The sequence below is a fragment of the Scardinius erythrophthalmus genome (assembly GCF_964197995.2).
Source record: "Scardinius erythrophthalmus genome assembly, chromosome: 5".
Taxonomy (NCBI): Eukaryota; Metazoa; Chordata; class Actinopteri; order Cypriniformes; family Leuciscidae; genus Scardinius; species Scardinius erythrophthalmus.
Genome location: NC_138225.1, coordinates 33,035,062 through 33,061,473, shown reverse-complemented (window position 1 = coordinate 33,061,473; position 26,412 = coordinate 33,035,062). Strand labels below are relative to the sequence as shown.

Here is a 26,412-nt window from a genome sequence, read left to right as displayed (position 1 = left end):
AAAAACTTAGCTTGAGGAAGCCTTGATGTATTTTCATGTTCAAGATTCTCTGACTAATAGAAAGTTCAAAAGAGCAGCATTGCTTTGAAACTGATTTTGTTTTTCATTACTAATGTCTTTACAGTCACTTTTGATTTGATGCATTCTTGCTGAAGAAAAGTATGAACTTAAAGATGTTTAACAGGTGTTGATACCTCATAGTCCTCTGAACCAGCAGCTGTGAATGGAGACGTACGATAGCCCACCATCACCCTTCCCAGCAGCCCTTGTGCTCTGGCCACCAGCAGACTGACCACACCAGCCTCCTCTTGAACAGTCACATGTGCCTCCTCCAGTGAGGGTCTGATCATGCCCACGGGCACTGGGGTAGTTTGAAACTGAAGCAGGCCTGAAATTATATTAATAAGCAGTCATTTATAATATGTGGCTGTATAAACTAAATAATTAAGCTATATATAGCACCCCTGGTAAATATGCTGGTAACACCCCTGGTTAATGGCACCCCAGGTAAATATGATCAAAAATGGCTGTAAAAAATAAATCTGCATTGTTTATCCTTTTGATCTTTTATTCAAAAAATTTGCAAAAATCTAACCTTTCATTGAAGTAAAATAATTGAAAGTGGGGGGGAAATCACATTATGAAAAAAAAAAATTTCTCCAAAACACGTTGGCCACAATTATTGATACCCCAGAATTATTTTTGAGTAAAATATCTCTGAAGTATATTCCCATTAATATTTACCTTTTTTTTTTAGCACACATTAGGGTGACTAGGAACACGAAATTGTCCAGCTATGACTTCTTGTTTCACAGGAGTTTATATATGAGGAAACACAAAGGCCAAATTCCCTTAATCATCCATCACAATGAGTAAAACCAAAGAATATAGTTCTGATGTGCAGCAAAAGATGGTCGAGCATCACAAATTAGAAAGTGGCTGTAAGAAAATTGGCAAAGAATTGAAAATCCCCATTTTGACCATCAGGGTAATAATTAAGAAGTTCCAGTACACTAAATATTTTACGAGTCTGCCAGGAAGAAGACGTGTGTCTATATTGTCTTAATGCACGGTGAGGAGGAAAGATTGAGTGGCCAAAGACTCTCCAAGGAACACAAATGGAGAATTGCAGAGATAAGTTAGGTTATTACTTTTGTTTTTCTTTTTTCAATTTACCATATGGATGATCGCTGGCTTTGACAGTAATATTATTGATGGAATTTCTTGGGTCAATGCTGGCTCCACTGGTGGGAGTTGAACCTGGTTTTCCATCACCTGATTCAGCTGACACCAGCCTAACCCGGAAGTGCTCATCGACCTCAGGCAGGTCATCATTTAGAACCAGCAGGTTTAAAACCTGAGAGACAAGAGACATCATATATGAAGACAATTATAACTGAGACTTTGCTATTAGTCAATGCATTTCCACCATCAGTTTAACAAAAGTAGCTAAAACCACCACTAGATGGAGCCATATTAACAATTTTGCTCAACATCTACTCTCAGATCTGCAGAAAGCTGGAGCGCTGCAGGTGCAAGATAATTTCCTAATGAAAAATAAACTGCATTGATTAACATAAAAAACATTTTTGCTTTCAATTTCCAAATTTGATAATGATGATATTTCATTTTAATTTCATGTATTTTTGTTTTTCAATTTATTTCATACACAATTGTCATTTGAACAGATGCAGCCCATGTATTGCACATGTATAATACTATTACACTGTTAATTAGTGGTCCTGTGGTCATTAATAATAACTGCTCGACAGGTCAATCCTCTTACCTCAGAGCGCTGGCCCGGCAGGAAATGGATGGAGCCTGAAACATTGGCAAAGTCGGAGGTATTTGACGAGTCTGCGAGAGAATCAACCTGAGTGACGGTGTAGCTTACATAGACGTGGTCCAGAGAACCACGTGTGCGCTCCACTACACAGGAGATCGTAGAGCCCTCCTCAGATATCTGATAAAGAAAGGATAAAGGTCATCGTAAGCCAAGTGTAGCAGAACAAAATGAACTCCAGGACCTTTTAACAGAATTATTTTAACCATTCAGAATTGAATTAGTTGTTGTTAGGTTGAAAGGTTATAAACTCGGACTGAGAAACAGATGCAGTTTTGACAGGATAAAATGTGAATTATGTGCAACTTTAAGTAACTTGATCATTAAACACTGTACAAGAATTTACATTTCACTTAAGTCGCTAAATGTTCGGATTCCTTTTTCTGCTTGGTCATGTTTCTATTTGTTGAGCGCATAAGAGAAAGCACATGCTACTACGTCTCTTCTGTCACAAGTTGACAGGTATTTCTCTGAAGGAATTCACTGACCATCTGTCTTATTAATCGAACAAGCCATTGGAGATGCCATGCAATCTCCTTGAAGAGAAGAATGCACACGCCATCCATCCAGGCGTGAAGATAAATTAAATATACATGAAGACATGGTCTCACAACTAGGGGTCATGTTGCATGCTTTCGGAGGGGAGGTTAACCAAACACTGACAAAGAAGCAACTTGGGTACTTAATCAAATAATACATACATTAGACCTTAATTGTCCTGGTCAGAAGGCTGTCTGTTTAGCCACATTACAGATTTCTCATTGAATGCCATTGTTGTTGTGTGTGTGTGTGTGTGTGTGTGTGTGTGTGTGTGTGTGTGTGTGTGTGTGTGTGTGTGTGTGTACCTACTTAACTATATTTTGGGGACACATTTGTACCCAGAAGTGACCAAAACCTGACAAAATCTCCAAAAATCTCCACGTCTTTAGGGACGTCCTCATTTGTAAATCTGGTATAAAAATAAGTAATTAAAGTGTTTTTATAATTATTTAATGCAGAAAGTTTTGTGCGATTTGTAGGTTAAAGAGTAAGGTTAGTGTAAGGGGATAAAATATACAGTTTGTACAGTATAAAAACCTTTACGTCTATGGAATGTCCCCATTTAGACAGCTAAGTAAACGTGTGTGTGTGTGTGTGTGTGTGTGTGTGTGTGTGTGTGTGTGTGTGTGTGTGTGTGTGTGTGTGTGTGTACAGATACTGTGTAGACAGTGCAGTTGTACCAGTTATTTCATGCTGGTATTGTTCACTCACTTAAGAAACTGTATTGTACTGTATTGTATTACATAGTGACCATACATTATTTGGATAATGATATGTGAAAGATTTTTCTTTTTTTGTTTTTGCACCTACATCTGGTATACAGGAACCGGTAAAGCCGTAAAGTCCATTGGCATTATCACTCTTCATGACTCTGAGAATGGCGCTAGGTCTGGGCATTGGCAGACGGGCTCCACCTTGAACAGCCACCAGCTGTAGGTAGAAAACCTCCTCACCCTCCTCTTCTTGATCGTCCCGTACTTGGACTAAAAACGACTTCAGTTTCTCCTCCTGTCTGTATGTCAGGTACCCTGACACGTTGTGGAGGTCGGTCTTGGCTGGTTGGTTGTGTAGCTCGTGAATCTCAGAGCGGTTGAGCCAGCTGGAGTACAGCCGGAGGTCTTGTAGAAGACCAGTGAAGCGCTGTTCACCATCTGGGTTGGAACCGATCCTAATAGGTGCAGCATCTGTACGGAGGAAGTTAAATGTAAGGAGTTAGGATGGGTGGTGTGGCTTTGTGGGTAAAGATCTGGGCTTGCAACCACAATGGTATGTTTAAACCCCAGAAGATATTGTGCTTGAATGTTACCCAAGGTTTCTCCAGGTGTGTGGATTTAAGAAGATAACGTGAGAGGTGCTTGCCACAGACTACGATGCTAAATGGCAGTAGGTGGTTGGCATTAATATGTGGTAGCTAAGGTGTTCTGAGTACTTTTCTAGGTAACTGCTTACAGGACAAAGTAAAAAAAGCTTGGTCCCTAAATATGGCTCAGGTTTCTACTTTAATGTAAGTGTAACAAGCTTTTTCTTCTTTCATTTTCATTCAAGTTTGTTTAAGTTTCATTCATTCAAGAAAGAACAAGCTTTCTAATACCACAGTATGAAATAATAAAATTAATAAAATAAAATAATTGTTTTAGATTATTATAGACCATGGGTGTTCTGAGCTGTGGGTGGTGGGTGTGACCATTTATATGCAACCGTAGAGTGTTTGGCATAGTTTGGTTGCTTTTATTGTAAGTCTATGGGACTTTTTCTTTTCTTATTTCACCAATGAAAATCATGTTGCATCATAAATTCACATAATCTATCCTGCAGACTTCAAAAAGAACATGCAGACATAAAACAAAACTAAGAAACAGCAGTGTATTCAAGCAAGCACAGTCTCTGACCCAGCTAATAAAACATAGTGAAATGTCTTCATAGAAATACAATGTGGCAACATATTTGTGTCCCTTCCAATCACCATTGACATAGCCTTCTTATTGGGCCGGTGCAGGTGGAGAAGAAGAAAACTTTCTATGAAGTGACAGCAATGAAATTGGAATAAAAAGGGTAGAGTTCATCCTCATTGGTTACACCAGCTTCAAGCAGTAACCTCCTGACCACCAGAGAGACATTCAAATGCACACAACTGTACAAATTGAGGAAATACGCTTCATGGAGCCCAAACAAGAACATTGAACAAAGGCCGTAATCACCAGTTAAGCTAACAATCCGAGACGATCTCAGATATCCTTGCAGTTTATGTGTACATTCACTTGACTGACAATGGCATAAGAGACGTCAAGAAAGTCTTAGTGGGGGCTCTTATGTTTTCAGTTAGAGAGAGTATGCCGGCTGCTTTCATGTGCTGTTAACAATGTCCAGAAGTGGCCCAGTGTTCATTCAAGCATATCTTCCTGTGAAACACTAGACAATGGCACAGGGCTCTCACAACAGGCTCTTACCAGATATGGGCCAGAAGAATGGATGAGGAACCACATCTTATTGCTTGACCAACACAAGGATTAGGAAGGGGAACTTAAGTAAATATGGCAGAGGTGGTTTCCTAATTTGTACTGCAGTTGTTTCCACTGAATTTATTTCAGCATCCCAAACTTTCTCCATGTTTCTAAGTAAGACTTTGATGAAAATTATGTGAAATTATGAAAATGATTTTAATGAAGATATGAAATAAAGGGTAGCATCAGTAGAATACCCAAACACAGGTATATTATCTACTTCATATATATTTAATAATAAACAAATTCCTTATTTATTAATTTGTTAGAATCGATAAATATGTTATTTAATCAATACAATTTGTAATAATAATAACAATTATAATAATGTTTGTGTGTTTATGTATTTTATACACAATCTATAAAATAAATTAAAAATAAAACAAAAATCAAAGTTGAAAAATGTGGTCCCTAAATATGGCTTAGGTTCCTCCTTTAGTCTTTAAAATATATTTAGAAAATTATTAGGGACAAATGACAACATTGTGCAGTCCAAACTTACTCAGATTTGAAAAAAAAAAAATACAAATACAAATTTTACTCACCATTTATAATGGCTTCTCCTTTTAGACTCTTAATCCCCCCAGGGATTGGGCTCCCATCCAGATAAAACTCAATGATTCCATCTTCCACAGCAATGATGACATGAACCCATGTATTATCCTCTACAAATTTAGTTGCAGTAGCTCGGGCCACCTGTGTGATGTTAGATCCTATGGTTGTGTAATGAAGCATAACAGTAACGTGGGACTCATTGGTCTGGACCTGAACTCCATAACAGATAGTTCCATTCCCGTTGCCTTTAGAAACAATAAACCCATCTGTATTGGGCTTGGGCATCAGCCAGACTGACAGAGTGAAGTTAGCCAGGTTCTGTGGAACCTGCAGATGGGTTTCTGGACTGATGGACCCATAAGCTCCAGGAAGTCCGGAGAAGAAGAATGCATCGGTGCCTGCATGGCGCCTCCTGGCATGTGGTTGTAGCTCAACAGCCTGTGGAAATGAGGCCATCAATATCAGGTCTTCCATGGGCGGCAGACCATGTGGGAAAGCTCCTGACAGGATTTCCCAGGCCACACGCACATCTCCGAAGGTGCCTTGCTGTCGAAGTATGGTGAAGGATGTGACATCCAACATGTCATTGACTGATAAGACGTCCTCTGCTACCTCACGCTCCAGACTCTCAGGGGCAATAGCGAAAACTCCAAATGGGTCGTCATTGAAGGGAATGAGAACGGATGCCTTGAGGTCTTTCTTTGCCAGTTTTCCGCCTTCACCAGGATAGCCACCTACAGACAACATTGTTTGATGTTGGTCACCGGCATTAGGTATATTTTGCATGCTGGAACCAGAGGTCACGTTAGACTTCCGCATTGACCGGCATTTTGACAGATAGGGTCGTAAAAATTCTGTCATAATCTATTATTACCCATCATTTTAATTTTCATATTTTAATGATAATAAGCCATTTTATGGCAATAAATGACGGAAGGCTTCCAGATTTTTCCATCACTGCTAGAAAAATTCTGTCAATGACGGAAAATTTTCGGTTAACGCGACCTCTGGCTGGAACCAGAATGGGATGCTGGTTGCTGGTTTTCTGGTCACACCAGCTAGGCTACACTAGCTCAGTTTCCCTTTAGAATAGCACGACTATGCTGGTCCACCAGCAAGACCAGCACTATACCAGCATAAACCAGCCTGGACCAACATGGAATCCACGCTAGTTTATGATGGGAGTTTCCAGCAGGGATGAAACTGTGTAATAGCATTTGATTGGACAAAAACATGTGTAGTGTAGGATGTCATCAATATTTTTCCAGAAAAGAAAGACTATAGACTAGCATATAGATTGCTTTCATTGGGGTCTTTAAGAATAATTATTTAAACCATTGGCCACTGACATTGACTTTACCTGAGACGTTCATAAGTCTGAGCTCATAAAACTCATTGAACTCTGGGAGCTTGTCGGAGATGGCTTGGAGAACAATAGGTTTTGTCTTCTCCCCTGTGCCAAATATTATAGAACCAGATGTGTTCAGAAATTCCTGGTGAGGTTCAAGGGGGGTGTCATTGGCAAACAGCTGCCAGTATATCGTGACATTGCCAAAGTGTCCTTTGTCTCGAATAACACTGGAGACACAAATGGAAACATGATTACTTCAATTCTAATACTAAAAGCCAAAATCGATCTGTGCTGTAAAATTAACATCTGGTTTAACTGTACATTAGAGATTGTAGAGAATTAGAGACTCACTAAAAGTTATTGGTTCTTCCCTCCTCCACTGGTTTTTGAGTGGAATCCAGAGAGAATATTCCATTGGCATCATCATTGGCCTCGATCACCACTGTTGCAGTGTCTCGACCATATACCACTGCATCACCTGAAAAAATCCATTTACAAACACAATTATAGGATACAAGTACAGTATTACTCTCATAATACCTTATATTTATAGACAGCAAGGCAACTCTTATACCTCAAGCATTAGCAGGGTAAGTCATTACATCCGTCTGCCTCAACCACCCATGCACTCACTCACCCATGTACTCACTCACTCACTTCAAAAGAACAACATTTATTTGAAATAGAAATCTTCTGTAACTTTACAAATGCCTTTATTGTCATTTTTGATCAATTTTAATTCTATGCTGAATAAAAGTATTTATAAAAAAAAACTCAAACATTTGAACAGTAGTGTATAGAAAAAACAAAATGAATGATTGGAATATTCATTGTGACCAAGCTATATATATTTAGGGTTTGAAATTATTATTCCAAATTTTACTCAACGTCAAATTTGGCTACTAAATTTTTATGTTACCGGCCATTCAGAACTTCTGCTAGCCAAAAAAAAAAAAACATATATATAATAAAATTAGGATTTTATACATTTGCTTCAAATTCAAACAAAATCCTGTCATCCAGCCATCTCCTCCCTTCCTTTTTCATCCTCATTCTTTTCACCAAATATGTGTTTTAGGTGGACAGATCAATACAGTAGAAAGAACATCAAATTAAATTTGGATTTTGGAAAATAAGGTCTTTTCTGTTAACCAAATACTTTTTAATCTTCGCTATTGCTTCAATGCAAATGAACAAGAGCGCCGTTATTTGTTGCGTTGTGACGTGCATGTTCAAGTAAGCCAGATATGCGCAGATTCTGATCATGATGACTCACGAGTTGAGTATTTGCGCAGATGTCTGCGCAGATTTGGTTTACACGAACTTTCCTCAGAAAATTGAGTAAACATAATAAGTAACACGCCAAATTGGCCATTAATTTGACAGCGGTACCCGCCAGACTTGATTTTTACCCGCATTTGGCGGGTTGGTGGGTGTTAATTTCAAACCCTGTATATATATATTCCATTATAGAATATGTTTACGATTTGCAAAAATAAGCATTCAAATAATTATCATTATTAAAGTTTGATCAAGCATGAATGCAGACAGATTTATAATGAAGAATAGAAACATTTTGCCAGAATCTTTTTCAAATTTCTCATTAATAAATGCTTGTGCTTTAAAATTTGTGGCAACACATTTGCTCAGCATTCACACATAACTGTCACGCTAAATAATGTATCATTCTACACAAGACACTGTCGTATTTGGTACAAGCTAAACGCATCAATCATATTAATCTCATATCTCAGCATCACATCATAATAACGCCCAGCATGCATCTGAACACAGTCCCTCAGGCAAGTGGTAAAACCTCCAGAGAGAAAGCTCTGGGTGGATTTGTTTTGTGATGTGCAGAAGGACAGTTCAGTAATTAACTTTCTACAGTCACCCAACACTTTTCCTCAATGTGTGTGTGTGTGTTCCACAATGCAAGGATTAGAGAGGGCTTTTGAGAGTCAAGGCCAATCAACAGAGCTTTGTGTGAATTAAAACAAATGTTTAATGGGGTGGATTTAATGGCTCTGCAGAACAGTTGAAGAGTTGGAGAGCAGGATTTGTCTCTCAGAGTGGGAATTTAATGAAGCTAATTGGGTAATATAGACAATGCACATAAAACATAGAGATTTGTAAGACTGGCACCCAAACAAATGCATCACAAATCAAACTTCAACAAAAGTTGCAAGAGACCAAAGGTTTGCAACATAAAATGCACTGAATGTCTGGTTAATTAAAACTTAATGCAGAGGATGAGACAAACCTGTAGCATTGAATAGAACTATGAAGAATGGTTCATCTGTCTCTGGTAGGTCATCATCTACCACAGCAACTGATATGTTCTTCATCCACTCTCCAAAATCAAAGACCAGCATTGAGTCGTTACGCAGTGGAGTGAAGTCACCTGGTGATGTGTCACCATACTCAAAACGGTACTTCACTGTGGTGATAAAATTAGCCAGCCCAGCTCGCAGAATGGTAAAATTGGCCACGCCCCCTTCTTGCACTCTCTGAACCACAGGCTCTAGAGAACACATAACAAACAAGAACAAAATGACGTTTTATATTGACAGTGAGCAAATATAACATAGCCTACCACACCAATGACCTGGATTGGTAAAGGGGTCTATTACAGAACACTGTTTCCACTTCAGAGTAAGAAAAATAAATAAATGACTGTTTAAAAGTTTAGGATTAGTTCATCAATGTTGTTTTTGAAAGAAGTTTCTTATGCTCAACAAATTTTATTTCTACACCCACCCACTTATACAAAGATTTATTTGATCAAAATTCAGTACAAACAGTAATATTGTGAAATATTATTATAATTTAACTGTTGGATAAATCACCTTTTTTAATGTATTTTAAAATGTAATTTATTCCTGAAAAATTGCGGCAGCCATTTTCTTTTCACAGTCATAGTCTTCATTGTCACATGATCATTTAGAAATCATAATTTGCTGATTTGGTGCTCAACAAACATTTATTAATATTATTATAAATGTTGAAAACCTGTTGTGCTATTTATTATTTCTTTGTAGAAAACAAAATTCATTTTTTCATAATTCTTTGCTGAATAGAAAGTAAAAAAAATAAATAATTTAAACTAATATTTAAATTTGTGACAATATTAAAGTATTCACTGTCAATTTTGGTCAATTTAATGAATCCTTAAAAAAAAAATATATATATATATATTAATTTGTTTATATACTGTATATAAACTTCTCAAAATAGTTGTTTTATTTCCCACAATATGAATTTACACGTCACAATGGGACATTTTTTTTTTACTTATTTTAAACTTTAGCTTGCTGTTTCCCCTGCTGAAAAGTACAGCATAAACCAGCAGGAATTCTATGCAGGGGGCTCATTTGTAACCTTTTTATCTTCAAATGAATATTTTCATTGTAATATTACAAACATACCGGCAAAATATATTGGATCATCATTCTCACGAATGCTTAACCTTGCACTGAGATTGTTTCCTAGTCTTGCTCCACCAAATGTATTCAGAAGGGTGATGGTGAAATTTTCCATTTTCTCTGGGATCTGCATCAAAGAAAAGATCAGTTTGTAATATAGATATGTTTGTCTTCATTAAACAGAAGTATCTACAATTGCTAAATCTTACCTCATCTGGCACAGAAAATAGGGTCAGGTTCTTCAGGTACTCCCCTTCAGCAAAGATGATCTCACCCTGCACTGGGTTGATGTCTCCTGAATGGGTCGGCTCAAGAACCCAGAAGACTGACACGTTCCCAAACCTACCCCTGCTTCTCCCAATGGGATAGGATGCTATCAGAGATCATAATGCGATGTTATTTTAAACTGAAAACCAACTGAAACTAAAAGATAAGAAAGTAAAGTGACCCAAAGCTGTAGCTTAAAGATCTCTGTACCTGACTGAACATCCATGGCTTTACTCTCATTGATGGTGAAGTCTAGACCAGATTGAATGAACTCAATGACCCCAAATGGGTCATCACTTTTACGCACGGTAATGTTGACCTGCCTTCGGTTACCAAGGCGACTAGCTGGCGTGCTGTGGCTACTAAGGACCACTGAGAATGTCTCATCTAGCTGAAGACAAAACATCAGACAAACTTTTATAAGTCAGGCTTACTTAAAATTCACAAAGTCAGTTCATTACAGGGTATATGACAATCCTTAGTCACCACTAATCATTAGTCCTGAGGACTTACCTCTGGTATCCCATCAGGCTTGGCTACTAAGGCCACCATTACTTCTCTCTCCCCTGGCTGGAACTCTAGGATCCCTGTGGCACCATAAAACTGAGCATTTCCAGAAGGAATCACTGTATATCTTATGAGTTGATTGAGTAGCTGGCCCTGCTCTCTGCTCACCCTCAGTTCAACAGTCTCCCCCTCCTGCACAGCCAACAATCAGAGTTAGTGAGTGACTGAGTGAGTGCATGGGTGGTTGAGTGAATAAATTAATTAATGGGGGAGTGAGTGATTCAGTGAGTGAGTGAGTGCATGGGTGGTTGAGTGAGTGGGGGAAGGGAAGGAGGTAGGGTGAGTGGTTGGGTGAGTGAGAGGATGGGTGAGTGAGTGGGGGAGGGGGAGGGTGAGAGTGAGTGAGTGAGTGAGTGAGTGAGTGAGTGAGTGCATGGGTGGTTGAGTGAGTGAGTGGGTGAGTTAGGGTGAGTGGATGGTGATTGAGTCAGTGAGTGAGTGAGTGGGTGGGTGAGTGAGTTAGGGTGAGTGGATGGTGAGTGAGTGAGTGAGTGAGTGAGTGAGTGAGTGAGTGGGTGGGTGGGTGGGTGAGTGAGTGAGTGAGTGAGTGAGTGAGTGAGTGAGTGAGTGAGTGAGTGAGTGAGTGAGTGAGTGAGTGAGTGAGTGAGTGAGTGGTTGAGTGAGAGTAAATGGGTGGGTGGGTGAGTGAGTGGGTGGGTGAGTCGGTGGGTGGGTGAGTGAGTGGGATAGTGAGTGAGTGAGTGAGTGAGTGAGTTGGGGAGGGAGGTGGGTTGAGTGAGTGAGTGAGCGAGCGAGCAAGAGAGTGAGTGAGTAAATTAATGGGTGAGTGAGTGAGTGCATGGGTGGTTGAGTGGGTGAATGGAGGTGGGGTGAGTGAGTGAATGAGTGAGCGAGCTAGTAAATTAATGGGTGAGTGAGTGAGGGAGTGAGTGGGTGGGTGAGTGAGTTAGGGTGCATGGGTGGTTGTGTGAGTGAATGAGTGGGTGGAGGGAGGTGGGGTGATTGAGTGAGTGAGCGAGTGAGAGAGTGAGTGAGCAAATGAATGGGTGAGTGAGTGAGTGAGTGCATGGGGGTTGAGTAAGTGAGTGTGTCGGTGAGTGAGTGAGTGAGTGAGTGAGTGAGTGAGTGAGTGAGTGAGTGGGTAGGTAAGTGAGTTAGGGTGAGTTAGGGTGAGTGGATGGTGAGTGAGTGAGTGGGTGGGTTAGTGAGTGAGTAAGTGCATGGGTGGTTGAGTGAGTGAGTAAATGGGTGGGTGAGTGAGTGAGTGAGTGAGTGAGTGAGTTGGGGAGGGAGGTGGGTTGAGTGAGTGAGTGAGCGAGCGAGCAAGAGAGTGAGTGAGTAAATTAATGGGTGAGTGAGTGAGTGCATGGGTGGTTGAGTGGGGGAATGGAGGTGGGGTGAGTGAGCGAATGAGTGAGCGAGCTAGTAAATTAATGGGTGAGTGAGTGAGGGAGTGAGTGGGTGAGTGAGTTAGGGTGCATGGGTGGTTGTGTGAGTGAATGAGTGGGTGGAGGGAGGTGGGGTGATTGAGTGAGTGAGCGAGTGAGAGAGTGAGTGAGCAAATGAATGGGTGAGTGAGTGAGTGAGTGCATGGGGGTTGAGTAAGTGAGTGTGTCGGTGAGTGAGTGAGTGGGTAGGTAAGTGAGTTAGGGTGAGTTAGGGTGAGTGAGTGAGTGGGTGGTTGAGTGAGTGAGTAAATGGGTGGGTGAGTGAGTGAGTGAGTGAGTGAGTGAGTGAGTGAGTGAGTGAGTGAGTGAGTGAGTGAGTGAGTGAGTGAGTGTTTGGGTGAGTGAGTGGGTGGGAGGGTGAGTGAGTGGGTGAGTGGGTGGCTGGGTGGTAGGATGGGTGTTTGAGTGAGTGGGTGGGTGGGTGGATGAATGTGTGGGGGAGGGGAGAGAGAGTGAGTGAGTGAGTGAGTGAGTGAGTGAGTGAGTGAGAGTGAGTGAGTGAGTGAGTGAGTGAGTGAGTGAGTGAGTGAGTGAGTGAGTGAGTGAGTGAGTGAGTGAGTGAGTGAGTGAGTGAGTGAGTGGTAGGATGGGTGTTTGAGTGACTGGATGGGAGGTTGAGTGAGTTGGTGAATTAATTAAATGAATGAATGAATCAATCAATGCCTTACATTGATCAACCAAGGTCCTTTAGAGACTGGTGAAAACTCAAATATTCCTCCAGGGTCATCGTTCTCCAGAATGACAATTTCTCGGCTGGTGAAACCTGGTTTCAGGATCTGGTTGTCCACATTCGTCCTGTACAACAACATGGTGATAATGAATGACACTGTAATGTAATATTATTAGAAAGCTGAAAAATACTGTACTGTAATATTATGCATTTTATGTGTCTTATAAATAGGCCCATACTGCTTAAAACAGAACATGATTATCCATTATAATATACCATACTGTAACAAACCATTTGCCAGATTTATATTTTGTGTGTGTATGAGTTTGTTCACGCTGGAATTTGAAAGCGTATTAAATATGCTAGACCAAAGGCTTCTTGGTTAAGCTGATTTGACAAGTCATGTTTTAAAGCAACCCACTATCCTCCCTCCTCAGCGGGGGTCTTGTGCATAAACTGACCTTGGCTTGGCCTGAGCACTGAAGGCTCCAGATAATTAGTAAAATGGCTGACAAAGAGCTTGCAGGAGAAGTGTTCCAAACAAACACATTCAGGGGATGTGCTGCATGCATACAAACAATGATGTTTTTACAGAATAGAATAAAGGAATTTGGTAAATGAGGTGTTAAATGAGTACAAGCAGCATTTGCCTGCATCCAAGTGCAGTAACCCCCAAAATATACAAACACACTCTTGCTATTCATTTCACACACCCAAATAAAAGAGACATCCCCCATCGAAACATTAAGACAAAGCCCCTGAAAGTTCAGAGTGGATACTTTTCCACATAAAGAGTTGATTCACACCACACAAAAAGGCACAGTCTCTCTAGTACGCACTTACCCAAAGTACACTACAAAGCGAGCTGTTTCTACCCTACGAAGGAAAAGTGGGGGAGGACAAAGATATTCCCGGCACAATGATTACAAGATAAACAAACACTTTGATTAAATCAAAACTGCACACTGTATGTGTGTAGCCTATAGTGGATCCAATAAGCATTTGGACACTTAAATCATGCCTTAAAATGTCTGAATATTAATATAACAAGTAAAACAGACCTGTCTAGTGTAAGAATGACGGTCTCATTGATCTCTGGGATGTTGTCAGCCATTACAGTGATGTTAATTGCTGCTTCACTTTGTCCTGAGAGGAACTTGACTGATCCAGTGAAAGGTGAAATGTCACCCTCAGTGACATCCTCTTTGTTCTCGCCAATGGGCCGCAGCCTCCAGAAGACCACTGCCTGACCATCAGTCCCATCTCGCCTCAGCTGAAGAGTTATCTAAAGGCAGAGAGAATAATTTTTCCATTTTTTCTCTATCCAAGTATACAGTAGGGTCCAAAAGTCTGAGACCACATAAAAAATAGGGGATTTTAAATCTGCATTAAAACAGGATTTAAAAAAATGAGGGTCTTGTATACCAAGCTGCTGTTTGAATCTTCTGGTTCCAGCGCCACCACTGTCTGATTACTGGTGAAGCCAATCTCTCCATTAGCAATATCAGGTGTGATGATCAGGGATTTGTTTAAAGCTCCTCCAAAACGAGGACTCACAGATGGGATCGGTGGGGTGATGTTCTCCAACTGCACACTGTCCAACTAAGGAGAGACAAAAACAAAAACAAAAAAACAATTAGCTGTTAATAAACCTGTTTGCAACAAATCAGTGTAAAAAGGAAATTAATTTTTGCAACAAATGCCAATTGGAAATGTTTAATTATCTTGGAATGTCCTATGAAAACTCTGCCTTTTAAACAAGCACTTCAAATGCTTGGTCATCCTCTTCTGAGATGCTATGAGAGTATTTTTGCTGTCATAGCATCTTCCAATGGCTATTGTATTGCTTCTCTGCAATGCTTAGTCAACAAGACAACACAAATCCCATGGCAACCAGCCAGAAGCCTAAGTTTTGTGTCTGTATGATTTTGTAAAGGTTTTTGAAAGAAGTCTCTTATGCGCACCAATGCTGCTTTTATTTGATAAAAATACAGTAAAAATGTAATTTTGTGAGATTTTGTTTTGTACAATTTAAAAATGTAAATGCAATATTATCCTGTGGTTTAAACCGTGATACATTTTTTTCAGGATGAATTGATGAATAGGCTTAAATTGATTAGAAACTCTTAGAAGAAGCTTCACAGAGAAACTACAACTTTAAAATAAATAAATAAACAGCCTCATAATTAAAGTCATTTATATTTATACAGATGCTTTTAATCACAGAGCATTCAAGCTATATATTTGATCAATATATGCATTTCTTGACATTGTCAGAAGGTCTTTGATTGACATATCCTACCTGAATGAGGAAATGAGCCCCATTCTGCAGAAAGGCATCAATTCGAATGGGCAAGATGAGTTCAGCTTGTGACTGACCAGAACTGAACAGCACACTGTTGACACTGGTACCATTCAGCACCCCATCCCTGGGTCGTGAGGGGTCCAGTGGTCTGGCAGGTATGTACAGGGCAGTTAGGGTAAGTCGTACCTCTCCAATGGTCCCCCCTTCTCGGAGGAAGCTAAGTGACAGGAAGCGTCCCTCTGGCTGACTCTGAATACTTTGATTCTTTCTTGGATGAAAGCCAAATTGACCATAGACATCGTCACTATCTTGAATGAAGAACACCATCTGTGAAGGAAGAACAATATAGTTCAGTTTACTTACAGGAATGTTCTGTCTTCCATAGTTAAGTTTAGTTATAGACAATTACTATAGACAATCATTTCAATCACTCATCCTTTATTTTGTTCCAACAAGCAAATATACAGTAATGCACTTAGTCTATGGGTCAAAACATTACTCCAGAATAAACTTTAAAATGCACATTGTTTCAAAAAAACTGTGGGAAACAAAAGGCGTATTTTAAAGAATGATGGTTTTCAAAAAGTTTTCATGACCATTATGAAAACTTCGAAACGAAACGAAACGAAACGAAACTAAACGAAACGTAACGAAACGAAACGAAACGAAACGAAACGAAACGAAACGAAACGAAACGAAACGAAACGAAACGAAACGAAACGAAACGAAACGAAACAAAACAAAACAAAACAAAACAAAACAAAACAAAACAAAACAAAACAAAACAAAACAAAACAAAACAAAACAAAACAAAACAAAACAAAACAAAACAAAACTAAACTAAACTAAACTAAACTAAACTAAACTAAACTAAACTAAACTAAACACTAGGCTTTTCTCAAAATATATATATTTTTTATGAAGAGTCATACAGGTTTGGAAGACATGAGGGTGAGTAAATGCTGACATTACATGAAATCCAAAATATCAAATATATATACCAAAAGGAGATATAAAGATTCAAGAAAAAAATACCCCACAGGAATTCCATTGGTAATGGACATCCAGAAGATCATCCTAAAACAGCAGTCCCAATGCCAAAAAAAGAGTATTTGGACAACTTTAATGCTCAAAAACCAACCACATAACACCGTGTCCTAACCAGACACGATTTGATAAGATTCCAACAACAGCCGATTTTTCTGTCCTCACCAGACATGTTGACAGGGGATTTGCAGGATAATTTGAATCCATTATCTATTGTCGGTTTCAAGTAACGCAAAAAATATATATATATATATTCAACTCAAAATAAAAAATAAATAAATAAATACTAAAAATAGAATCCCCTGTCACTCATTGTGTATGCCATGCCGGCTAGTTACGACAAAAACTCTAATGGTAATAGCATGGTAAATATGCCTTTTTATCTCATGTCACAGCGTGTCTGGATTAAAATGTTCTATCTTCAATCATAACTGAGGGAAGACTCAATATTATCTGTATTAATTCACAGTGTCACAGATGGATTTAATAGATTGCAACTGAAACATTGCTTTAAAGTTCAGTTTCCTCTTGCGATAAACTCTAACATAACCAGATATATTCCTCCCTATATAGAAACCTGTAACAAGCAGCAAAAGAAAACAAATGTCACCATTCATTACAGTAAATGTAACATGAGACTATCTGTGTAAAACTCACAGTGAACTAATCTTAGAAAGCCCTTCTCTTTCATTAGACCTCACGAGAGCGTAAAAATAGCATTCATGAGCTAGTTTATTACTCTGTCATTTACCCTAGCCTCATCAGACCAAGGCACAAGACCTCTCTAAATATTAGTAGTACTGCAGTTTGGGGATTTTGTCAGTGAGTTTAAGGACAGTTGACATAAATAGGCTCCTCACACTTAGTTTTCACATCCTCCAAAGCCAATTCAGCTATCAAACTTCAGCTCACACTTATGGGTAACTGATGGGTTTATACATAAACACGGGTTGGATTTATTCACTCCTTTCACACATAATCAAACTTGCAACAGACACGTTATAAAGAGAACACACAGACACCCACAGGCTATGCTGTGGGCTATTTTGTGCTGGGACCACATGAAGGGAACACCCAAGTGACACAGTGTAACAAGTAGTCTGTGATGCTGCTGTGCCAGAGAGACACATGTGTCTCATTTTACGCCACATCCGCTTAAACGGACTTAGTGCTGCCCAGATGGTAACTAAGAACCAGCTCTGATCCGGGAACTTCCTCTTTGACAAGTGGTTCTAAGCCAGAGTAAGACAACAACCTCCCTGGATGTCTCACCACAAACCTCCCAGTGAGGTCCAAGAGGGATCTGCTACCATGGCTGTCTGAAATTAAGCATAAACATCTAGAATATCAAAGCGGGTGACATTTCAACATGTAGGACAACCAGTGCCCGGGCACACTATGAATAATAATATTTTCCTTCCAAAAAATTAAAAAGAGTGCTTCAAGTTGTCATCAACGTCAATTCGCGAATCTTTCAAAACTAAATCCACCTCAGAATTGAGCAACCACCGATCTCTGATCTGCAATCCAAACACATTCTCTAAATGCATTAGTTAAAAACCAAACACATGCCGAGCACTCACTTCCATAGGCTCATCCACTTCAGCCCCTCCTTGTACAGATCCTGGGATCAATCTGAGGAGGAAGGCCTCTGCTTCTTCAGGAAGGTTGTCTTGAGTGATGTTTAAAGGCAGTACAGCATTCATCTGGCCCTCAGCAAACCTCAGGGTACCTGATGAAGGGTTAAGGTCGGCAGAGACTGGAGTCCTATCCATCGAGTTTCTAGTAATATTCCATCGAACAGAAACAGCTCCATGAGTTCCTCCGTTCCGCACAATGATGATGCCTTCGTATCTGAGACAGACAAACTTTATCAGTATATGATTTATAATTAATGAAATATAATTAATGATATTATACATCATATTATATTTTACCCACACTACTGTTAAAAAGTTTGGGGTCAGTAAATAAAATATTTTATTAAATTGATCAGAAGTGACATTCATAATGTTACAAAAGCTTTCTCTTTCAAATAAATGCTGTGTCTTTTTTCAACTTTCTCATCAAACAATCCTGAAAAAAAGTATCATGGTTTCCACAAAAATATTAAAGGGTTAGTTCACCCAAAAATGAAAATTCTGTCATTAATTACTCCCCCTCATGTCGTTCCAAACCCATAAGACTTTCGTTCATCTTTGGAACACAAATTAAGATATTTTTGATGAAATCTGAGAGATTTCTGTCCCTAGACAGCTACACAACTGACACTTTGATGCATAAAGAGAACATAAAACTAATCCATATGAATTGAGCGGTTTAGTCCATATTTTCTGAAGAGACTTGATCGCTTTATATAATAAACATATTGAATTTAGGCTTTTATTCACATATAAACACTGATCAGCGGACATAAACAGAAGCTCAACTGAACCTGCTTGATGCGAGAGAACAAAACATTTTGCCGAAGCTCAAATGTGCTGCATAACACACGAGAATGAACCTCAATGGTTCTTGCACATCCGTTTACCAGATCTGATGTGTGTGCTGATGAATGTTTATATGTGAATAAAAGCCTAAATCCAATCTGTTCAGCATATAAAGCAATCGTGTCTCTTCAAAAAAAATTGGACTAAACCTCTCAATTCATATGGATTAGTTCTTAAATCTTTATGAACTTTTTGAAGCGTCACAGTTGTGTAGCTGCCTATGGAGGGACAGAAAGCTCTCAGATTTCATAAAAAAATATCTTCATTTGTGTTCCGAAGATGAACGAAAGTCTTATGGGTTTGAACGACATGAGGGTGAGTAATTAATGACAGAATTGTAATGTTTGGGTAAATTATCCCTTTAAGCAGCACAACTGTTTCATTGATATAATAATAAATGTTTCTTCAGCACCAAATCAATATACTAGAATGATTTCTGTGACACTGAAGACTGGAGTAATGGCTGCTGAAAATTCAGCTTTGACATCACAGAAAAAAATTGCATGTTAAATTATATAATTTTAAAGGAGAACTCCAGTCAATTTTAACATTGAGCTAATTTTTTTGTAAATTTGGAGTGCTGTCAATACAGAGAACAACGACAAAAATCGGTGTTGCCTACACCGTGTTATAAAATTTGCACCCTGTTGACTTCAATGGGGCAAGTTTTAAACCAGCTTTTAGTCTCTTAACATCCTTGATGTGTCATTACAAGTGCACAGCTAATGTGAGTGATTCCTTCAGAGTGAACACGGGTGAATCTGACTGCAGTAGATGTGAAAGATATGAATAAAAATTATGTTTATTCAGCCAGCGCTCATACCTGTATTTTCTTCCTGTTTTCGGTCGAAGTCCATAGTAATCGTCGATTGTCGAGTTCACGCGCGTGATCATAGGTAACTAAACCTATGCGTGTGAACTCGACAATCGATTACTATGGACTTCGACCGAAAACAGGATGTAAATACAGGTATGAGCGCTGGCTGAAATAACATCACTTTTATTAATATCTTTCACATCTACTGCAGTCAGATTCACCCGTGTTCACTCTGAAGGAATCACTCAACATGGCTGGGCACTTGTAATGACACATCAAGGATGTTAAGAGGCTAAAAGCAGGTTTAAAACTTGCCCCATTGAAGTCAACAGGGTGCAAATTTTAAAAAGAGGATAACACGGTGTAGGCAACACCGATTTTTGTCGTTGTTCTCTGTACTGACAGCACTCCAAATTTACAATTTTTTTTTACTGTTTTACTGTATTTCTAATCAAATACATGCAGCCATGGTGAGCATAAGAGTTTTTTTTTTTTTTACTTACCGAACCAAACTTTGGAATGGTAGTGTATAAATGCATATATTATATTTATTATTTAATATTGAAATATTTTTAAACAGTTGAATTGTTAAAACGGGTGTGTTGTATAGCAAATTATATTTAGCTTTTGTTTTGAAATTTGTGTGAAATTTTGCTAGCTTTATTTTCTATTGACTGTTAAACTGCTTTGGAACAATTTGAAGTGTAAAAACTGCTATACACATACATTTAATTGAAATGAGTAGCAATTATGGTCACACTTTAGTTCAGGGCCCAATTCTCACTATTAACTAACTTTTAACTACGACTTTTGCTTCAATAAACACCTAATTACTGCTTATTAATAGTTAGTAAGGTAGTTGTTAAGTTTAGGTATTGGGTAGGATTAAGGGATGTAGAATATGGCCATGCAGAATAAGGCATTAATATGTGCTAATAAACAGCCAATTTCCTAGTAATATGCATGCTAATAAGCAACTAGTTAATAGTGAGAATCGTACCCTGAACTTTCTGCAACTACCAAAAGGAATGAAGACATTGGATTTTACATGTTCCACCTTTTCTCAGAAACAGTGCAACGGTTTGACAACCTGCCATGTGTATTTGGTGTAATATAGAAGAGATAGGCTTTCTTATTCCCCGTTACATTACACCTGGTTAGGACACACTGTTAATAACCAAGACAATATGGCTCTTTTAATCAAATAATGCAATAATTCTCATACACATTGAACACATTAATGCAAGTATCTTTAAACTGTTAACAATATCCTACTTACATTGGGGTCAGGTCTTCATTGATAATGTGTGGTTGTATGGGGGAAGGACTGATTGACAGAACTCCATAAGGCTTATCATTGGGCTCGATGGTCACGAGTGCCATACTTGGCGTCATCAGCACCGCATCACCCAATAGGGTCTCTTCCAGAAGAACCACCTGGAAAGACTCTGCAATCTCTGGAATGTCGTCATCTCTGATGCTGAAGCGGAGTTCTGTTTCATAGATCCCTGGAGGGAAAACAACCATCCTCTCAGCCTGTAGATCCACAAAGTCCGTCAGCAGTGTAGCACTGGCCGCTCCATTGCCCGTGACGACTGCATAGGCCACAGACACTGTCCTGTCATCAGAACCGATCAGAAGACCATCCTCAGTTCTACCACGAGTAACGGTAAGAGAAATGACACCGATGTTCTCCGGCACAACCAGTGTGGGCTTGGAGAAGCGGACGGGAGCATCATTACGGGAGATCTTGATCTGCACACTGCTTCTGTTAGGATTGAGTAAAGCTCCGCCAGCTGCTTCTGTCAAACGCACTGTGAAGGTTTCATCATCTTCTGGAAGCTAAAGGAGATGTGAGATCAAAAACAACACATATTAGGATTAATGCAGAACATCTAACTGTTGATGTGACGTTTCATTAAGGTCAGAAAGGAATTCGCATGTTCCAGGATTCTTTATGAATGATTCATCAGTGTTATTATTACAACAAATAAACACAAAAAAAAAACTTATTTATGCTATTTTACAAAAAATCAATGTGCCTTGATTATTTGAACTAGATTTTTAATTGAGAGCATATTTTAAAGAGTCATTTTATAGCATACACACAAATTTAGAAATATATTAAATATAGTCAAAATACACATTCGTGGTCCTCTTATTTTTTTAGCCTCTCTTCCCCAACAGTCTGTAAATATAACCCACTTCTCACAATCCAATCAATTGTGAAGGGATGAAATCAAGTCTCAACTTGCATGTTTTTCTCATTAAAAAGACACTTTCTCTCAGAAAAGTGCCTTATGGAGATAACAAAACGTTATGAACGGGTTTCACATTAACTTTAACCTGTCATTATTCATGTGATTTATTTAATGTTTACTAAAAAAAAAAATACAGTACCTTGTCATCTTGTATCATGATGCTGAAAACTACAACAGCACGACCAGGAGGAATAGTAATGTTCCCCATGTCTGGACTGAGATCTTCATTGGCAGGGTTTGGACCTCCAAAAATCTGTGAATTCATAAAGAAATATAGATAGAGAATATTCAACAACATCTTTTCTTCTTCTTTTTTTTCATTAGCAAAGTCAAAAACGTTCTGGCAATGCTCACCTCAAAGTTGACGGTCACAGTCCCATAGGTTCCTTTCTCTCGGAGAAGAGTGAGAGGAACATATTGGCTTCTACCTCTTGGCTCCTCCACAGTAATGAGGGAGGTCTAAACAGAAAGCAAACATAATATCACTGTTTCATGCATGTACTGACAAAATTAGAAATTAGGGATATCAAGAACTGCATTAACAGATTAAGAGACGAGGTCCTGTGACACAGGTGTCCAATTCAGCTCCTGGGGGGACAAAGTCCTGCAGAGTTTAGCTCAAACTCTAATTAAACACATCTGAGCTAGCTAATCTAATTCCTCAGGATAACTAGGTAGTGTCCGACATGATATACTCTCTGAGTAGGTACTTCTTTTGAATAAGTACTAACTTTGCAAGTGTTAAAAATGTATGTTCAGTAGCACTTTATTTTACAGTCCTGTTCGCCATGTACATACAATGTACTTATTATAGTAATTATAATAACTAGGTACTAATCCTGAACCTATCCCTAACCTAACCTTAACCCATGTGGTTACCTTATATTAACCAGTACTTTCTTAGGTAAGTACACTGTAAGTATATGTAAGTGCACATACTGTAAAATGAAGTGCAACCGTATGTTCTATACATAGTATGAATGTATGTGTTATGAATTTAATCCCAATGCAATACATTCATCATATTGTCACATTGTCATGTGGCTTACAGTTGCATAGTTTTGCTGACATTCACAATTATTCTCCTCTCTTCTGAATATCACATTATTATTAGGGGAGTAACAATAATCGTGTCACAATATATCGCAATACAAAAGTGCAACAATATGTATCGTGGATAGTTCACCCAAAATAAAAATTACTGTGTGAGAAAGGTTTTCCTAGTTTTAGTGTCAGTACTACAATGAAACTTCTAAATATAATGTTGAATATAATGTATAATAATGCAATGGGGGAATATTTGTTAGTCCTGATAATGCCAAATGTCTTAAGTTACCAGTAAAAAGTGGCTTACATTATTTTAAATATATCTAGTGAGTGACAGAGTGCAAGCATATTAGTCTAAAATAATTCTGTATTTTCAGCTTCAGAATCATGAATATTTTTATTATGGTGTCACCATTGTCCTTGGGTTACAAGCACCAAGTCCAAGTGTGGCGAGCAGGACGAGGCCGAGGGCCGTGAGAGGGCGGCACGAGGCCGGTGGCGTGATTGCTGATGAGCGACACCTGCGCGACGCACCGGTCTCGAATCTCTCACGGAGGAGCGGAAGCATAAAGGAGGAGCGACGACAGTGAAGAGAGAGAGAGGACAGGCCTGATTTTTATTTGGATGTGTTGTTTCTGTTTTGTGTGTTGCCAGCAGTCGTCCGTGAGGGGCTGCTGGCTTTTACTTTCATTTTTGTATTTGTTTATTTGGTTATTAAAATGTTTAAGTGTTCGCCGGTTCCCGCCTCCTTCTTCCCACAACATCATACCTCGTTACACCAAGCCTATTCATTTACACTCACAATGTAATATAAAATATATCAACAGATAATCAACAGTACATTTTTTGTTAACCTTTTATTATGTCTTGGAGTACTGCAATAATATCGTATTGTGAGTTCAGTATCATGATGTATCAAATGTGACATGAGGGTATTGTTATACCCCTAATTATTATTGTTATTTTTGTAATGGAAAAAAGCAACTCGGCAACCTTTCCTCTCAGACATCTGACCCACAACACTCCCTCACTCTCATGTTCCCATCCATCGAATACAACCCTTACAAAAATACAACCCCATCGATGGATCATCTTCAACACACATACACCACAGAAAAAAAGTAAAAAAAGTTCACACTTACAGTCACCCCTACCCAGCATGCTCTGAACAACTCCTTCCAGCTGATCATTGAGGAAATAAAAATAAACTTACTGAGTTGAAGGAAATTATTCCGAAGGCATTATCATTAGACAGGATGGTGATGGTGGCAGTATTTGGAGTTCCCACTGTGACGCCATTTGATGAGCTCTGAAAAAGTAAATCATTGAAATGAGAGATAAAAAAAAAAAAATTGTGTGTGTGTGTGTGTGTGTGTGTGGTCACCGTGATTTTGCCAAGCAAGACATGTTCCTTGATCAACATATTTTGTTGATCCTGCAACAATATTCCTGTCTGAAAATATAGTCCTAACCATATCCCTATACCCCTAAACCTAACGATAAGTTATCCCTAAAATCAGAGGGAGATGATAGGTGAATAACACTGATGTAGAAGCGCCTAAATGTAGAAGCCTAAACTTGACATAAACTGCAAACTTGTCCCTCAAATCTGATTGGTTGATTGGAATGTTGTTTCAGGATCAACACAGATGTTGTTCCAGGAACATATTGCACTTGGATCCATAATTAATTTAATTTAATTTAATTTAATTTAATTTAATTTAATTTTATTTTATTTTATTTTATTTTATTTTATTTTATTTTATTTTATTTTATTTTATTTTATTTTATTTTATTTTATTTTATTTTATTTTATTTTATTATTTATTATTATTTATTATTATTTTTAACCAATTTATCCAGAAATCCATTAAAAAAAGTTTCTGCAGCTGTAAATGCAGAAATTTTGAATTTCAGATTAAACATATTGTATGTACAGTATATTTTTAAGTGTCTATGATGCAGACAGAGTACAAAAAGAGCATTACCACATAAGAACACAAACCCCATATAGACCCTTTTTTGAGCACCCCATTTAAAAAATGAGCTTTTCCCAGCTATAACAGAGATTTCTTTCAGCAACAGAGCTCTTGTTGCAGTGGCAGCGCAGTCATGAAATACCCAGACAATTCCCTGCTGCCCGAGACTAAGATCCAGCTCGGTACCAAAACGCACAAATGCTCTCCCTCCTCCTTCTGCTGCAGTGTACGAAAACTTAGAGATACATCAGTAGCAGACATTTGTTAAGACTTGCTTACAAACATTTTAATAAAAAAAAATATAAGTGAGATAATGAAGCACAGAAAATAAAGAATAAAACAACAGTTTTTCTTTTCCCCATTAAGGTTTTTTTTTTTTTTGGTCTGTCAATAATTAGCATATGTTTTATGTAAATTTCTCTTAAGGACTGTCTCGGTTTCCTTTTAGTGCCTTCAGCTTGGGTTTCATTTCATGCCAGTGGTCTTTTGTTACCCTTAAGTTGCCCCATTCTGCCAGCCTAAGGTTCATTTGTTAAACAGCGGACAAGTAGACAGTGGAGCCGTGACCTGTTGTCATTAATCACTCACTGTCAACAGACTGGGACACCACAGTACAGAGAGGCACTGCTATGAGAAACACATCCTTAGACAACACATAAAGGTGATGAATGTCATTTTCATGTTAAAATACCTCCATCTCAGTTTAATGTTTAATGAGATGAGTAAAAGTAAGCTGTTTGTTGATTTTTCCTCAAATTTCTAAACAGTGTGTCTTCATTCACTGGCGTACACAAATGTATACATGAAATCTGCATACAAACTTTTCATGAACACATCAGATATAAGTATGCGCTGGCTAGTGAGAGGTTAGCCATTTGTTGAACAAGTTGAATGTGTGAGGCTTGCAGTGTCAGACGCTTCCAGTTATATTAACTGTACAAAAACAATCCGTTATGCTGCTTGACATTGCAAATTGGTATTTGTCATTATATAATTGTAATTAATTATAGTAATAAACACACTGGTTTGTAGCACAAATAGTTTAACGGTTTACTGCACTTTTCTATTCTTCTAGTTATTTATCTATAGCTAATGAATAGGAAGTCTCACAAAAGTTAATAACATAATAAAGGTGTTTAATGTGTGTTTGACATTTGACACACATGACATTTCTCAAGGATCGTCTTTAGAGAGCTGAGAGTGACTAAAGACTGTATAGGAAAGTTGTGTGGAAAGCCCTTATATGATAGTTTTGGTCGTGTTTTATGCACATTACTAGCCTTGGGCATGTGGTCACTCATTAACATTAGAACGAGGTTAAGAACAAATTCATGTGTGC

At 38.5% G+C, this 26,412-nt stretch overlaps 1 protein-coding gene across 1 annotated transcript in view; it reads right to left on the bottom strand.

The window, feature by feature from the left end:
- The window catches only part of adgrv1 (adhesion G protein-coupled receptor V1), a gene marked incomplete at its 5' end in the record, with an annotated part of 147,089 nt that overhangs the window by 112,854 nt on the left and 7,823 nt on the right, over positions 1-26,412 (bottom strand). The window contains 21 exons of the mRNA XM_081366996.1: positions 195-388; positions 1,177-1,357; positions 1,787-1,963; positions 3,194-3,567; positions 5,430-6,173; positions 6,800-7,017; positions 7,142-7,268; positions 9,054-9,314; positions 10,219-10,342; positions 10,425-10,588; positions 10,693-10,873; positions 10,996-11,181; positions 13,127-13,253; positions 14,190-14,413; positions 14,554-14,730; positions 15,431-15,760; positions 18,064-18,334; positions 21,066-21,628; positions 22,187-22,300; positions 22,402-22,506; positions 24,308-24,403. Coding sequence (XP_081223122.1) covers positions 195-388; positions 1,177-1,357; positions 1,787-1,963; positions 3,194-3,567; positions 5,430-6,173; positions 6,800-7,017; positions 7,142-7,268; positions 9,054-9,314; positions 10,219-10,342; positions 10,425-10,588; positions 10,693-10,873; positions 10,996-11,181; positions 13,127-13,253; positions 14,190-14,413; positions 14,554-14,730; positions 15,431-15,760; positions 18,064-18,334; positions 21,066-21,628; positions 22,187-22,300; positions 22,402-22,506; positions 24,308-24,403 — 4,938 coding nt within the window. The remainder of the gene's footprint in view (positions 1-194; positions 389-1,176; positions 1,358-1,786; positions 1,964-3,193; positions 3,568-5,429; positions 6,174-6,799; positions 7,018-7,141; positions 7,269-9,053; positions 9,315-10,218; positions 10,343-10,424; positions 10,589-10,692; positions 10,874-10,995; positions 11,182-13,126; positions 13,254-14,189; positions 14,414-14,553; positions 14,731-15,430; positions 15,761-18,063; positions 18,335-21,065; positions 21,629-22,186; positions 22,301-22,401; positions 22,507-24,307; positions 24,404-26,412) is intronic.